The sequence below is a fragment of the Toxorhynchites rutilus genome, chromosome 3 (assembly GCF_029784135.1).
Source record: "Toxorhynchites rutilus septentrionalis strain SRP chromosome 3, ASM2978413v1, whole genome shotgun sequence".
NCBI classification, from domain to species: Eukaryota; Metazoa; Arthropoda; class Insecta; order Diptera; family Culicidae; genus Toxorhynchites; species Toxorhynchites rutilus.
In genome coordinates, this window is record NC_073746.1 from 24,530,401 (window position 1) to 24,547,483 (window position 17,083).

Consider the following 17,083-nt stretch of genomic DNA (forward strand, 5'->3'; position numbering starts at 1 on the left):
ATTCGAATGGTATGCAAATCATGAGAATTCGTTCACAGTGAAAATAGTTATTAATGTTAACTTTATTTCATAAAAACGGGACCTGCTTTCTGATTTGGCACCCTTCCTGAAAGACGTAGTTCTACGTGAGAAGTAACAAGTATATAACGCGTAGACATTATATCTTTCGTATGAAGTGTTTTTCATACCATTTCGTTCGGTTGTATAGGAGCTAATAACGCTCAAAATCTCGGTCTCCGGCGTAACGCTTTCGTTTTCGAAACTTTGATTTTACACCCCGGTATAGAAATGAAAGACGTAGTCCTACGTCAATACATTGGGGTCAGATACTAAAACAGTGAATAAATGAGGGATCGCAGAAGGTGTGACCATAAGTTCCATTTCAATGCTACTGCTGTAAATGTTATTTCGGATACATTCCAACAATAATGGATGAGAAAACTCTAGTAACGATCAGTGGTACACTATATTAGCAATAAGCCCTAATATAATATAACCGGCTCACGAAAGCAAACCCGCTGAAGCAATTACAAACGAAATGACAGCCGTCACCAAACGGTTGCCGGGTGGTGGTGTTGAGTCGTGGGAGGTCGATAATAGACCAGGCCAGAGAATGCCCTTCTTAATCGGCGACTATTCATAATTGTTTTCGCCTAACCGATAAGCCCTCCCTCCTTATGCTAACGGTGGCTATTCATCAGCGAGCTAAATGACATGGCATTAATTCCATTAGCCGGGAGAGGTTTAGTAAAGCATTTCTTGACATAAACTTATTACACCTAGGAGAATTGAAAATATTTCTTCAAAGTAATGCCACAACCAGCTTCTTTGCCGCAGTTACTCCCACAAACATACACACACATACACATAACCACAACCACATTATTTAAAAGAAGCACAATCGCAAGAAAAACATAAATACCCATTAGCTTCTTTCTCCTCCGGCGTTAACTTTGTTGCTTTGCAGCCAACGAATAATATTCACGCTCCAGTGTTTACACGCATCGCACGGTGAAGGTGAAATGAACTTCAACTTGGTATTTGAGTGGTTCATGTTTTGACGTGGAGCACGGGCGTAGTTTGAAGCCATGAAGGCAAGAACTCCTTCCGCCCAGTCGGAGGAACCGCCGCCTGCCAGTTAGTTTGCTAGCCAGTAACAATACAAAAACTGCATCGCGCTGCTCGGGTGCCCAAAGTCTCGGAGCCGGCTGCCGATGAGGGATCCGCAAAACGTAAACACAAGTGTGTGCGGGTTTATGCGCCTCGGTGTATGAATCATAATAAACAAAATCGATAAATCTATCTGTTGTTTGCGCTCCCCCACATTATGGGTTGATGGGACGACGCACTGGGGAAAAAAGAACACCCATCGCGCGCCATTGTCTATTGAACTCATCGAGATAATATTTGAGTCTGTTATTGGGAGATAGAAAAAATCAATTCTAACCGTGAAACATTTCAATCAGTAGTTTCTTACTATTTTTTCTCTCGGTGCTATCCTACCCGTTTCATTGCTTCTCGCTTCCATCATTATTATATGCACACATTGTTTGAGTTCGATTTTTTTTCGTTGTACTTCTTCGCTCGTCTTGCTTCTTTTGCAGAAAAAAAATATACACATGATATGGATCCAGCAATTGGCGAGTACGCAGACAGTGTTGGGCTGCTTGCTACCCAAGAGGTGCGAATCCGAATGTACGCGGAAGAGTAAGAGGGATCACATTTCGTTAAAGCAAACTATTGCTGCTGTTCACATTGCTACCAAATAACAGCAGTGCTTTAACGTACGTTGTATGTTGTCGGAACGGTGCGCCTCACATTGTATTCATATAACAGCCGGGAACAACAAATTATTAGATTAAGAGGTAAACGATCCTGCGGAACTGAATTGATGGACATGACGTTCAGTGGAGAATCCTATCGCAAACAGATGCAGCCGAAGATGAACAGTGGTAAGAAACCCAACAGTATAATGCGCGATAGTCGCATGGAATCTCTAGAAATTAATTTTAGTAGAATGAATGCAGTCGTTCGAACTCATCAGAAATTCGTCTATCTAGTTAATTTGTTCATAGTGACCATCTTGATGCAATGATGATCTTCCGTAGCGATACAGTTTGTCACTTGTCCCCAGTAGCGTAGTGTGTGGGCGGCAAACCCGGTATTTGCCGGCGCCGCTGACTCTTTGGTGTGCCAAAATCCAAGAATTTTCAATTACATTTTTTTTTTGCCGTATCATCTTTCAATTGAGTGAAAAAAACATCTATCATGAGCAGTTGCTACTGTCCATACATGAAACCAATTGAAACACCCAACATCAAATTGCACCAATATTGTTGAGTCACCAATGAGCTGTTTGTTCTAATCGTACCACCTTGATACGATTAGCCTTGATCGTTGTTGTTGACAAATGGACAACAGCTCTAGAACTATTCAAACAAATGGATTAATCTTAACATATAGAGGTTTTAGAGATCGATAAACGTTTCTGTTGCCACAGCGACATCGAGTGAACTGGCAACAATTTCTTCTAATACCGCACAACGAGCCGCCAGTCTACGCTTGAAGGACTCTAAACGGAGAAACGTCATTCAGCGGAAAGAGAAGGGATAAAATCATAAAATCCTAAACAGATCGCATGCGGGTGAAAATTTATAAATTGATTCGTTGAAATTTGTAATACTTAGTGTTATTGAAACGGTCCTATCGGAGGTCCATTTCTAAAACAATTCCGATATTGTTGGTCAGCAGAAAAAAAAGGCTAATATTTATATAGGCCACTGATTTGTAGGTTATATATTGTCATACTATTGAATGAAACTAATACCTTACAATTATAGATCGAAGCCGTAAATAAATAAGCTGTTCGGTAACAGTGTCGCCTTTTTCTTTGGCTGGGCCAACAGTTTATATGGTAGTTCGACACTCCTCCCCCCTCTCTAAAGCGGGGCTCCCATACAAATGAAGCACAAGTTTCTGCATAACTCGAGAACTAATCAAGCAAATTGAGCCTTATTTGGCATGTGGAGGTTTTAGGGGGCACGAAACGTTTCTATGATGAATCGACACTTTTCCTCCCTCTCTAAGGGGGGCTGCCATACAAATTCGACACTCCTCTCTCCTCTCTAAGCGGAGGCTACCTCGAGGGGCACGCACTACCATACGCTTGCTGCCTAGTAATGACATTATAGGTTATTATTTATAGTAATTTTATAATTATTGAGTAGATTGTGAATATTTGAAATATTTTTAGTATTTAATAGGTAATTCCAGTACAAAAAGAGTAACCAACCAATAATGATAATATATAATTGAATCAATATGATAATTACAATAATTAATATTTTATTGTGGTATTTATGGAATTGAATGGAGTAGTTATCAATAATTAAAGTATTCTGAGAAATATTCAAAATACTCTCTGATTTCAACTAGAGAAGGATGCTGGTAAATTAACCCTCTAACGCTCACGACTTTTTATGATGATTTGGATGGCAAAATAGCTTGTGTATGAAAAAGGCTTCAATAACAACATCGTAGCCGTTTAATTTTTTTATTGTTTTAAATTGTGTTTGACTGTAAACATAGAGTAAGGCTCGAGGTAAAACTAAAACTAAAGAGTGATCGCTCATTTTTACTTAATGTTGTAAATCAATAGTTTTACAGTTAGTACTTCAAATTACAATTTTACAATATTTCGCAATTTAGTGAGAGTTGGAACCTCCGAGGGAACCTTGAAGAAATGATGCTCTACACACACCATGGGCGTTAGAAGGTTAGACCTTGAAATAATTTTGTTTATCAAGATTCGTTTTCGGTAAACCAACGAAATATAAGAATAATGCACTGTTAAAAATATGGTAGGTTGGATATGGTTGACTAAAGAATATTTGAGTACACTTTAATCTGCCGTTCTATGCATGGTTATCCCAGCGTGCACAAGGTTTGTGTAGAACATGGGACAACCATCGGTAGAACGGCAGTAATCTTGGGTACAATTTATTAATGAATAAACAATTTTTAAATATGTATTACCGAAATTATTACACAAGTCTTAGTGTAGCAATTACCGAATATTCTATTAAGTTTATATTCCCAGGGTTATTTTTTTTCAATTTGTGTAAATTCAATTAAATCCGAGTTTTAATATTTGATTATCAACTATTTTTTTTATTTCTTTCGATCTCTTTTTATTAACCTCAAGTCGTGAACCTTTCGTATTTATTATATATTTAGAATAGTCAAACTTCAAATCATACAAACAACTGCGTTCAAGCTAGTGTCATAACATTGTTTATAAATGTTGGAGATTGGATATGTGTTTTGTACAAATCTATATCAATCCGACCATCATTTACAATGTTAGTAAGTTGAATTTTGTTCGCTACATTGCCACATCGTTCAAACCAGTTAGCATACACAAAAATTCCTCTTGGCACAATGCCACTGGGTGGTTTTACTGGAGCGCAGTGCAGCGTGTAGTTCTTCGATCTACCGTTGATGTATTCAAATCCTACCACATTACCATACACGACTCGTGTTCTTCCATGTGCCCTATATTTAAACTCACACCGATCTCCAATATGAATTTCATCATGCGTTCCTGCAGACTGGGCTAAAATAGGATCAACTCTCCTATCATTATTCCTAACAAAACGGTATAGGCGATCTGAACTAACGGTATCCTTAACATTGTTAAACAACCAAACGACAGTTGACTTTTTCACAAAAACTTCTTTTCCATCTGAATTCTGCATTTTGAAGTACAGTCGTGATGATTTTATTGATACTGAAATTCGAAGCGTGTTATAGTTTATGCTAAATACCCAAACTTGTATTATGTCCATACATACCATTTTCCTTGATGAGATGTTTAATTTCAATGTTGTTAGCGCTTTCTCCTAGCATAAGCCGCAATTCATCTTCAACATCCAAAGGTACATACATCTCGGCATGCATGCTGGAATCACCGTTTGAAGCCACAGTTATATCCAAATGATCCAAATCGAGATCCAAATAGTTGTGCTCATCATCCAAGTCAACATCTGCATCAGCATATGTATTGACTTCATCATCATTCCGTTCTTCGTTCGTGATGGGTGTTTCAAAAGGAATTTCAGACCTTATTTCAGGAAATAATGCTGAGATCGAGGCTGAGATAGGATGCACAGCCTGAAGACCCAGGTGCAACATTTCATTTTCAGCGTCAACTTGGGCATCCAGAACAGTTTGTTCGATTTCCTCTAGGCCCGGAAGTTGAAATGTCTGGCAGGTTTTGGAACTCTTCTTCGAATTGACTCCATAACATTGCAGTATATTTTCTGCATAGTTCATAAAGTCTACTCTATGAACTCTATGCAATAAGTCCAGCATTGAAAAATTAACAATTGTTGAACACAAAGTAGTCAATGATCTCAAATGGCGAAAAAATTCTTCACAATCTTGACTGCCGAATAATGTTGGCAAAAAGTATTCATCCATTGATTTTTCTCTGAAGAAATTGATGAGTTTGATCAATTCATGGAAATTCATTTCAATGCACGCGTAGATATTTGCCGTTATCATAAAGCAGCTCCTGTTTTTCCTACAACAAGTCTTCCAGATACGGAGAGCCATTACAGCAAACGCCATCCTATAAATACGACATAGAGGACTGAGCGATGAGTCTATGAAAGCTTCATTCACATATCGCATTATTTTAAGATACATCACAGTTCCACTACCTCCAGGAATATTTGTTAGAACCCATTCCTCAATTTTTGGGTTTAGTAGCTTTGTAATAGAAGAATAATTCATTTTGTCATTCGACAAAATGTCTCCAACATTCAATTTATGTATTGTGCGTGGCATATTCTGAACAACGATCCTTAGGTGTGCTTTAGATGCGATGAAATTTCCTGAAAAAAGTTTATACAAAAATTTGTCGACATGATATTGATAGAAATGCTCGTAGAAATGTTATGAATGACAACTAATGTCAATAAATTAATAATTTTTAAATATATTCTTACCTATTCTTATACCACTTCCTGAGTTGAACAAATGGTTTCGCATCTTGCCCATGATATGCACAGTGTCTTGAATGCAGTGGTGACCGTAATCATTCTCAAATGGAGCATTGAACCAATGGATCCAGTCTGCTGGTACATTCGTTAGTTGCACATTTTTGTACATTCCACAGAATTGTTTTTGAGAACATGTATATCGTGAATCGCCATCTGAAGAGCTTCCTGAAACTAATATACCAACAGAATTTAGTTTCTCTATTACGAATATGCGTCGTTTGGTTACTGGTGCTGCAGTAAACTTATTATCACATCCCACAACCATCAAACAGAAAGGTGGGGCACCTTTTTTCAAGGGTCTAGCTATAGTGACTACGGCGTTGATGGTCAGTGTGGAGGAGTTCAATTCTTTTTTCATCTGTGAAACACTTTCAAGGTCTCTCTGTAATAATACAGGCATTCCTGTCTCATCATCTTTCGGCAGAAGAGTTCCAATTATATTTCCGAAGCAGGATCGATTTGTAACTTAGAAACTATCCTCGTTGCATCCTCGGATAGCCAAACAACAGGTGGAGAATCCGTGAGTTCCAAAAATTTCTTCAGCTGCTCAACTCGCAATTCCCCTTCTTTAACTCGATCAATAGTTTTGTGTAGATGTTTTTGTGCAGTTCTCAACGAAATTAACGGCAATGTTGATTTAAGCGTATTAAATATAAGCCTTCGGTCCTGCTAAAATATACATGTAGGTGCAATACGTCTTAAACTCATCTGCAAATTTGATCCTTTTCCCGCTGACATTGAAGAGATTTACGAGCTCCAGAAGGAGTTTAGATTTCATACTAGGTGAAGCCGTATTAGAAGTTGTTTCAATATCTAGGATACATGGTTTAGAATTAGACGACCGTCCCGAACTCGAATCGGTTTGGAGTTGTTCAGCTATATTAACGATTCGTTGAGTGCACTCATAATAGCTTGTGATTAATGGCTGATTAGAATCGATTTCACGAACGAGCATCCAATTCCGATTCTCTGATCGAGACCGACTTGCGACTTTTAACTAAAACGAAGTAAAAATAACACAAATCTTTAGCATCAGTAGAACGTTGAATCAGCAACACGTAACGCAAACACGGACAAAATGTTGGGAATGAACTGTGAATATACATTAGTGTCATGTGAATAAATAAAACTTAAAACCAACCATTTAGCAAGCTATTCATTAATAAAAAAAGAAGGGTGAAACGGAAAACATTGAGCATTCTAGGGTTTCAAGGAACTCTAACCAACCTGTGAGTCAACAACGACAGCTTTGCTGGCATCCAGAATCTCGATAGTGACTGCTTCGTTTCCTGGTTCGATTTCCTCCAAAACGCCTTCGCCGGGAACGTCTGACTCCAAGAGGTCATAGTGAGATGCACTGCTTTCAGTTACTGTTGTCTGCTGCTCCTGATTTCTTACATTTTCCTTCTTGGTTCGAGTAAAAGCTGTCCGGATGTCCTTGTTCATGACCGGAGGAGTATACTTTGGATGTGACTTGGTGTAGTGTTTGAAGAAATTAGATTTGGGTGGAACACGCCAGGTCGTGCTTCGGTCAAGGCAACATTGCACGGCAATTTACAGCTGACACAAACGACTTTTGCTACCGGAGGCTCTGCTTCATTTTTGGACACAATTACTTGAACATCTCCGGGTTTCACCTGACCTGGCAGCGATTTTGTGTTCAAGAAATTTGCGACGAGAACTGCAATCCGGTTCTGATACACGCTGGCGTTAAAATCGGCTTCACTTTCCATCGAGCCGAGCATCGAGCTTCCCGCAGAAGTAGTGGGCGTATGCTTTCGCTTCTTCATGGTTTTCTGGTTCGGTGTTATATCCACCGAACGATGGGAACCAACGCGACTGTTTAAATCCGCATTCAAAAACGGGATGGTTAATTCTCGGATGCGTTTTACCATGTAGCCAAGGAAAATCTTCGGACCTACATCCAACGGGAGACTTGGCATGCTCATCCAGATTTCCCAGAATTATGAGCCGATCGAATTTTCTTTCCTCCAAGGCTTTCCTTAGTTCAACCGGCACAGCTTCAATATGATGCGCTATTGTTTTCCACAACGCCTCCCGGTGAACGGTGTCGTCATCCTTCGTGAATAAGTCCTGAATTATTGTATTTATGTATTAGGAAATTGAAACAATCATTTTATTATAATATCAATTATTAACCTACCATGTTCAATGGCTTACCGATTCGGACCAATTATTTCAACAACAAACAACGATAGTAAATGTTTTTGACAAGATTTCGACCCACTTTTCAAGAATCGTTTCAAAACAAAAAAATAACCTCGAAAAAATCACCTAACATGGTTTTTGACATTAAACACGCTCACAGACTTCAACTCAATGTAAATATTTTTTACCCTCGTATTAACCCTAAATAAGTGTGTAAATTTTGCAATATTTTGTGTAATTATCTGTTCATTTTGTTGGTAATGAAGATAATTTAAATAATTTTGTCAATATTGACAATAATTTAAATACTATGAATGGTAATTACACTATTTTGCGTATTTTTGTTAGTAGTTTCAAAATTGAAATATAATGAACGAATGTTTGTCAATAATCATGGTATTTTAGATGTTGTTTGTGTAATGAAATTATATTTTCGAATCGTTGCTTGGTATTGAATCAGGAGGGCGCGCCCCTCGGGCTACCTTACAAATGAAACACAAATTTCTGAATAACTCGAAAACTTATCAATCAAATGGAGCCAAATTTGGCATGTGAAGGTTTTTGAATACGAGAAATGTTTCTATGATGGTATGGTACCCCTTCCTCCTCTGAAATGAAGAGGTGGTCCCGTGAAAGTAATACACATATTTCAACCAAACATATTCCAATCAAACATGACAATTGAAAATTTTCGGAAAACTTTGAAGGAAAATGGGAAAATTCAATTCGCATATGTTCTACAATTATATAGTGCCAAGCGCTGTTAGTTCATTTGATGTTTGCGTTAGCGAAATTAATTTTTGTTCGAAAGTGGAAATGGATTTTATTGTGATAGAACGCCCTCCTGTATCTTCTTCTATCTATATAAATAAGAATGGATCAATGGAATGGAATGGTGTTGACAAGAGCAAAACTCAAGAAAGGAATTGTCCGATTTAAAGATGATTGTGTCTGAAAATAATCTGATATTATAATGACGAGTTTTGGTAGAAGTACTAGGAATTTTATAGTAAAAGGTAATTTTAAAGGGTACATTGAACCATCAATCAATGAACAGTTCTGCGATTGGACCCATGAACGTGCGCTTAGTAAGGAAACGTGAATGTGGTAACGAAAAAAAAAATGGGTGGGACGAAGTTTGCCGGGTCAGTTAGTTTAATATAAATAAGGAGCAACGGAGATGTGAAGACAGCGTCAAGTAGACCTTATGTATGAACATCTTGAGGCTCTCAAGAAGTTTGTAAACGGAGACTGATGAGGCTCCAAGCGATTTGATTCAAAATGCAACAAGATTGGTGTGCGTTTACGTTTTAAATACTACGATTGTAAACTTCAACTAGTACGTAAAAACACAAACCCGATCCGGAAGAAAGAAAGCTCGCATCGCACTATTCTCCCACTCATCTAATAATGCCCACCACAGTTGTATTGTGTGACGTGGCGTGTGGGGGTGGTCTCACAGAACGGATGAAAAGCTGAAAAAGCAAAATAATTAAAAACGTCGAATGCACTTCAGTCTCCTAGTTTCAAGGAGTGGAAAGCTTTCTAGGCTTGCGTGTGTGTGTGTGTGTGCAGCTAGAGAAAAATTGGTGTGAGAGGTGCAATTGTTCTGCTCGCAAACGCACAACTCGTGCGGCGGACTGCCATGAACGAAAGGAAGAAAAATCGCACTCAGAGACACGCATGCAGACGCGCACCAGAATCATCATAGTCGTCTTGCTAGAATTTATTTTTATATGGAAGGAAAAAAAGTTGTGGTGACAACCGAAGCATCCTTCTTTCGGTTCGTACGCTCGCTCTCACGCTGTTTCTTTTTCCCCCCAGTCAGCACGTCCCTTTACGTTGTATCGTAAACATCCCGAACTGGCAGAAAAGGGAATTGACCTCTAGCGCATCGCTTCCGTCATCAGTCAGTACCCAGTCTTCCTCGGTTAGATCAACTAGAAATCGTTGCCGGCTTTATCTCTTCCTTGTTGTCGGTTGTCTGTCGCTATCGATGTTGTTGATGGGGATGCGATTTCGGATACGCTTGTTGAGTTGTGGGGGGATGAATGTGCATGAAGCTGACATCTGCCAGGTAACATTTGTTGATGGGAAAGGGCGGAAGAGAGGACTTCTCGCTTATATTTACGTCTCTTTAAGCAAGAACGATGGGGTGGATATAGATATGGGAAAGCACTCGATGTTTCCAGCTGAGCTATCATGTGGAATAGATACTCAGTTGAATGGGGTATTTTTTCTGTTGCTCAAAATGTATTCAATTTAATAAAATTTTGTTGCATCCGAAACTCATTCGCAACGAGTTGAGGTTAAATAGAATCATCGAATGAGTATCACAACAGAAACATTTTGACCGCTGTTGGCCTGGAATGCCAAAGGTCTTCTCCGACTTCGACATTCGAACGCTACCCTTGTGAAAGCCGCCATGTGATGGAGAAAGTTGGCACACAAAAACTGCTGGAGAACACGAGAAAAAAATCACTTCCTGCCGTTTACTCTTTTTCTTCTGCTGGACGAACGATGCGAGCAGATTGGCTGAACTATTCTCCTGCTGCTGGAGTCGGGTCGCTCCCGCAACACCTCATGGGGCCAATTCCATTTCTGAACTTACGAACTGAAACGCTCAAAGATGCCGCCAGTGGAGAGAAAGCAATCGCTGCAAAAAAAGAACGAAAAAAAAACCAAATGATTTCGCATTAGAACGTGACTGCATGCATCATAATAAAAATCGCTTCTGAATTCATAGATTGGTTTTAAAATATTAATTTTTATACTCGTCGTTTTGCACTCTGTCGTTCCTCCGAGCTTTTTTTTTTATTTTGCTACTTCGCGTCAAAATCGCATAAATTCCGGTTTCAAGCGCCACAGCAGCGAGAGTATGGGACACTGTCTTGCTGGAGCGAACGTTCAGGAAATTCAATTCGAATGGCACCAACAAAGAAAAAGGAAAATGTCTTTCTCCCTTTGCGAAATTGGTGGGGCAGCAGGGCACCTTCGTTCTCGGCGAAATGCAAAGCGAAACTCCTGCTGTTCTGTGTGTCCTGTGGGGTGTGAAGAAATTGCGATATAGGAGATTAAACTTTCTGTTCTTTGTTTATGGTCGGTATATGCAGTTTTTTCCACTTATGTTGTCCCGAGTTGTTGCCGTCTAGTTTTCCAGTCAGTCAGCTTTCTGGAAAGGATTCGCCGAATGGTGGTTACCATGGATGGGATCGACCACTTCCCAGTTGGTTTGTGTCAGGAGAGAAATAAAGGTTCGCTTTGTGTGCGGATAATCGTAAAACTCATTGCCATCATCGTCATCATCATAACCGTAATATTCCAAATGATGTGGGGTTTTTTTCCGTCTGGGTCCTGCATACGAACGCCCAGAACAAAAGTGCACTCTTGCCACCGCTAGAGGCCACAAAGAGACAGGTCAGAAATGGTTTTATTATATTATTTTTTCGGAAAAAGGGGAAGGAGCTAAGGAACTTATAGACTCAATGGACCCATCATCTTGGTGAACTATCCAACGCTGCACACTTCGACCATGTCGGGGTTAGTGGGAAGAGGTTCAATCCCAGCACCCTTGACCTAACATTGTGTTCCACGGTATCAAAAAGTATGGCCATCGACTGTTTGATTCAATGTATTCTGAAGGAAAAAGAAGCCTTCGTTCTTTGTGTGATACTCAAGAGTTCCTTGATCCCTTCTATTTGAAATCTGGATCCGGAGTCTGAATCCGGAATCTAAATCCGGAATAAGGAATCGAAATCAGGACTCGCAATCTAAATCCGGATCCTGAATCAGGAATCTGAAATCCGGAATCTGAATCAGGAATTTAAATTCCGAATCTGAATCCAAACTAGCGTTGGCTGAAAACATTTCATCTTTGACAGAAATGATGCCATTTCGTGTGCTGGAGGGTCAAATGCGCAAATAATGAGCTGTTTCAAAAGCTTAAAAATGGTTTGTATATATGCGAGCAGACATCTCCTTCTGTTTTCTTTTCTCATTTCATTTGGGATTGTGCCAAAAAAAAGTCCGTACGATGTCAATGGGTATCGAACCAAGGTCGACTGGAATGCAAAGCTAATTCGCACGACCACGCTATCCATATAGCTGCCAGTGCTATTATATAGAAGCGTGATAATATTACACCTCATCATATAATGAAGTTGGAAAGTGTTTTCCAAGAGGATAATAAAGAACATGAACGAGAAAATATCTTTCTCTGTCTGGGCCGTGTATTTGGCAAACTATACGTCTTCTGTTTTGCTCGCTCATATTGGCTCTAGCATATATATTATACAAATGATAAACATGTATTGGGGAGTAGAACATTTTCTGTTATTTTTCAGCTTATTTAATGTAATAAAATGGGATGCCTTACGTGTGCTAAAAATTAACTTTGGGTGTAGAATTTGAATCCGGAATCTTAATCTGGAATCTGAATCTGGAATCTAAATCAGGGAATTGAATCTGGAATCTGAATCAAGGGTTTGAATTCAGAACTTAATCTGGAATCTGAATCTGGAACCTGAATCTGGAATCTTGATCCGTAATCAATATCCGGAATCTGAATCAGAATTCGGAATCTGAATCCGGTATCAAAATCCGGAATCTTAATTAGGAATCAGAATTCGGAAACTGAATACGGAATCTGAATACGAAATTCGGAATCTGTATCGGGAAATTGGATCCAGAATCTGTATCGGGAATCTGAGTCCGGAATCTGAATCAAGAATCGTAATCTGGAATCTGAATTCGAAAAATCCGGAATCTGAATCTAGGATTTGAATTTGGAATCTGAATCAAGAACCTGAATCTAAATCTAAATCTAAATCTAAATCCGAAATCTGAATCTGAATTCGGTATCAGAATCCGGAATTTAAATTAGGAAACTAAATACGGAATCTGAATACGAAATTTGGAATCTGTATCGGGAAACTGGATCCAGAATCTGTATCAGGAATCTGAGTCCGCAATCTGAATTCAGAATCGTAATCTGAAATCTGGAATTTGAATCTAGGATTTGAAGTCGTAATCTGAATCTGGAATCTGAATCTTGAATATGAATCTGGAATCTGAATTTGGAATTTGAATCAAAAATCTAAATCTGGAATCTGGATCTTAGATCTGAATCTAAATCCGGAAATCTGAATTTGAAACCACGAATTCTGAATCTGAATCCGGAATCCGGAATCTGAATCTAACACCCGTATCATGAATTTGAATGTGGAATCTGGATACGGAATTCGTATCCGAAATTTAAATCCGGAAACTGAATCAGAATTCGGAATCTGAATCCGGTACCAGAATCTAAATCAGGAATCAGAATTCGGAAACTGAATCCGGAATCTGAATCAGGAATCTAAAATCGGGATCTGAATCCGGTATCTAAATCCGGAATCTGAATCCGGTATCTAAATCCGGAATCTGAATTCGGAAACCTAATCCGGAATCTGAATCTGAGTCTAGAATTTTAATTCGGAATCTGAATTTGGAATCTGAATCTGGAACCTGAATCAAGAATATGAATCTGGAATCTGTATTTGGAACCACGAATTCTGAATCTGAAACCGGAATCAGGAATCTGAATCTGGCATCCGTATCATGAATCTGAATCTGAAATCTGATCTGGGAATTTGTATCGGGAATCTTAATCCGGAATTTAAATCTGGAATCTGAATCAAAATTCGAAATCTGAATCCGGTATCCAATTCCGGCATCTGAAATAGGAATCAGAATTCGGAAGCTGAATTCGAAATTCGAATCTGTATCGAGAATCTGAGTCCGGAAATTGAATGTGGGATCAGAATCTGGAATAACGAATTCCGAATCTAAATCCGTAATCCGGTATCCGAATCTAGCATCCGTATCATGAATCTGAAGCTGAACTCTAAATTCGGAATTTGTATCGAGAATCTGAATCCGGAATTTAAATATGGAATCTAAATTCGGAATCTGAATCAGAATTCTGAGTCTGTATCCGGTATCAGAATCCGGAATCTAAATTAGGAATCGGAGTTCGGTAACTGTATCCGGAATCTGAATTCGAAGTTTAGAACCAGTATCGGGAATCTGAGTCCGAAAATTGAATTCAGAATCGTAATCTGGAATCTGAATCCGAAATCTGGAAGCCATGTCATGAATCTGATCATGAAATATGTGATCTAAGCTCTGGAATCTGGAAGCTAAATACGAAATCCGTTTATTTGGAGTAGGGAACTCGGAACAGTTATCCCAATATGGAGATGAGAGCACGAATTTCAGTTTCCTATTTTGCAACCGTGTATACAATCTGAAATTTGTAATCAGAGTATGAAATCGATCGCAATTCAGTAATCTATTTGGAATATGAAAACTGAAATCTTAATATGAATTTAGAACAACAATTTATACTAGAGATTCCACATCAGTGATTTGATATCAGAATTTGTAATCTTGGATTTAGCGAATTTGGAATCTTGGATTCAGCGACCTTCGATGACTGATATGAAAATCTAGAAAATCTAGAAGTTTTTTTTTCTGTATTAAAGTGACTTTCAACACTTTTGGCTGGTTCGTCACTGTTACTTCCATTTTTGAAAAAAATGTCGGGTGTGAGAATTAAACTCATGACCCTCAGCGTGAGAGGTAATCTAGAAGTTAATTAAGGCTAACATTCTAAATCCATATTTGGAATAAGAGATTTGGAGTTGACAATCTGAATCTAAATATGATGTTGGGAATACTAATTGCAGCGAAAAGTGGCAGCAAGTGAAGGCATCTAGAGGATTCGGTTACGAACACTGAAGCAGCTAGAGAGGAAGTTGCTGAAGAATTCTGAGCTTTATGTAAACGTATGCAAGAAAATCGTCGAATACCAGGAGTAAGAGTAAGCCCATCTCACTACCCCGAAAGAACTTCACACATTGTACAAAACAGATAGAATACGTCTCGTATGAGAGGCAGTGGCTGTACAGGATCAAGCTCTTCGTGTTCTGCTCAATATGTTAATATAAGCTCAATAAGACTTTTGACCTGTACGTAAAATGTGTCAAATGATGACGAATAATTCTAAAACAAGAATATTTCGATTGCCTGTGGTCTGTTCATCAAAACAACATCTATAGAGTTAATCTACATGTCTATATTGTATGCCTATAGACATGCCGTTATTTGCCAAAGTTAGAGTGGTTCTGAACCGACTGCAAAAAGAGGATCCCAAACCAACCCTCTGTTTTTGCTTCATAGTTATTTAACACGTTCACTGAGGTGCTTACCACAAATGGCTCACACAGCCAGGTTTATTGGGTAGCGTTCACTACCATGGAATGCGCTTGATTGTCTTATTAGACGCTTTTGACTAACTCTCGTCCACTGTCGGTGGCGTGAGCATGTCTATGTGTGTGTACCTGTGCGTGGGCGTTTGTGTTTGCGTGTTGACCGTTGACAAAAATTATCTACTCGCATTTGCTGAAAACTTAACGAAGCGTACTGTCACTTCACAATGGCCACCTGTCATTTACGAGAGAATACTCGCGATAGACAACGTTGCAAAAAGTGATGGTATGTGTTGCCGGTTTTATTGACAACTGGTAGTAGGTAGTAGGTCTACCAATAATCACTTTGTAGCTACAGACAACCAACAACGCCACATTCTGGTACCGGTGCTGTCGATACAGTATCCACTCGGAAGAGTCGAGTTTTGAAGATCCCTGGTTACACCGTGAAAGCATGTACAACAAGAAGGCCACCCAGCTGAAATGACAACGATCGCCCAGAGCTTGGATCTCTAACAGGGAGCTATCAGCGACGTTTAGGAAGAGCAGCTGCTTCTACAAACTGACCCCAATTCTGGACAAAGATGGTGGGTTTCGGATGAACCGAAAGATGGGGTTGTTTGATGACATACAGTTCGATGAAAGATTTCCTATCATCGTTCCATCAAAGCACAAGACTATAGAGAAACTGATTCAGTTCTACCATGAGAAGTACGGGTACGTTAATCGAGAAATGGTGATAAACAAGCTTCGCGCATAGGTTCTGGATTCCAAACGCTTGGACTGCGATTGGCCAGGCTACTAACAAATATGTATGTTGTTAGATACAAAGTGTTCCCTGAGGGCTGTCCTTTTCAGCGCAGCGCATTGCACCTTACCAGAGGACATTCAACTCAGTGGGTGATGATGACCTAGGTTTGCTGACGAGACGAAGAAAGCATAAATGTGTTCACCCAGAGTCAACGCGTGACCTGCCTGAGCTACCTGTTCAATCAACAATGGTGTGTTTTCTATCGCTTCCATCGAGCCTCAAATATCAATTTTATGCAAGGGAATGCATTAGGAGTAGTGATCGTTTCATACATAGCTGACTGCGTGTGCTCTGTCACACTTAATGATGCAGAAAAGTGTTTGAATGAAGGCGGGTTCAGATAAAAGGTTTTAGCCCGGTAGTCATTACTGCCTATTTCGTAGTGTTGTGTTGCGTGCGGGTTGTGTGGCGTAGTCAAGTGTAGCCATAAGATCACGGTGGAGAAGTTTCACCGAAACAGAAAAGAAAATAAGGATATTTGGGATAATATGGAAATTACAAATAAACTTCCTTCGATAATTTCTCATCTATGCTGCAAAAAAAAATATATAAAAAAAAATTTAATTTGTTTTTCTGAGATTGTTTACTAGTTCTATGAACAGTTTGAACAGGCGGTCGAGACGCCACTGGTGGTCAGTACTCGAAAACTTATCCATGCATCCTTCAAAACGAAGGTGTGGAAAAAGCTCATAAAGATTACCGACATATTTATTAAAAAAAATATCGCTTTTAACAATGTGAAGTACAGGTAAAGAGCCAGCTGCATATCTACCCAAACTGATTTGAGA

The 17,083-nt window shown here is 39.2% G+C and overlaps 3 protein-coding genes across 4 annotated transcripts in view; 1 reads left to right on the forward strand and 2 right to left on the reverse strand.

The window, feature by feature from the left end:
* Positions 1-17,083, forward strand: part of LOC129779626 (TGF-beta receptor type-1) — a 192,046-nt gene that overhangs the window by 31,738 nt on the left and 143,225 nt on the right. The window lies entirely within an intron of this gene.
* LOC129779625 (uncharacterized) lies at positions 3,850-6,946 on the reverse strand. The gene is made up of 3 exons (XM_055787213.1): positions 6,012-6,946; positions 4,854-5,897; positions 3,850-4,789 (listed from the first exon to the last, which is right to left on the reverse strand). Exons 1-3 carry the CDS (start codon positions 6,463-6,465, stop codon positions 4,272-4,274), a joined length of 2,016 nt encoding a protein of 671 aa, XP_055643188.1. The 5' UTR covers positions 6,466-6,946; the 3' UTR covers positions 3,850-4,271.
* On the reverse strand, positions 7,375-9,676 carry LOC129779627 (uncharacterized). Of its 2 annotated transcripts, none has more exons than XR_008743723.1 (2): positions 8,230-8,324; positions 7,375-8,159 (listed from the first exon to the last, which is right to left on the reverse strand). XR_008743723.1 is itself a non-coding variant. In XM_055787215.1 (2 exons), exons 1-2 carry the CDS (start codon positions 9,616-9,618, stop codon positions 7,788-7,790), a joined length of 399 nt encoding a protein of 132 aa, XP_055643190.1. In that variant the 5' UTR covers positions 9,619-9,676; the 3' UTR covers positions 7,375-7,787. The 2 variants fall into 2 exon arrangements, 1 of the variants encoding a protein (XP_055643190.1); XM_055787215.1 differs by lacking the exon at positions 8,230-8,324 and adding an exon at positions 9,592-9,676.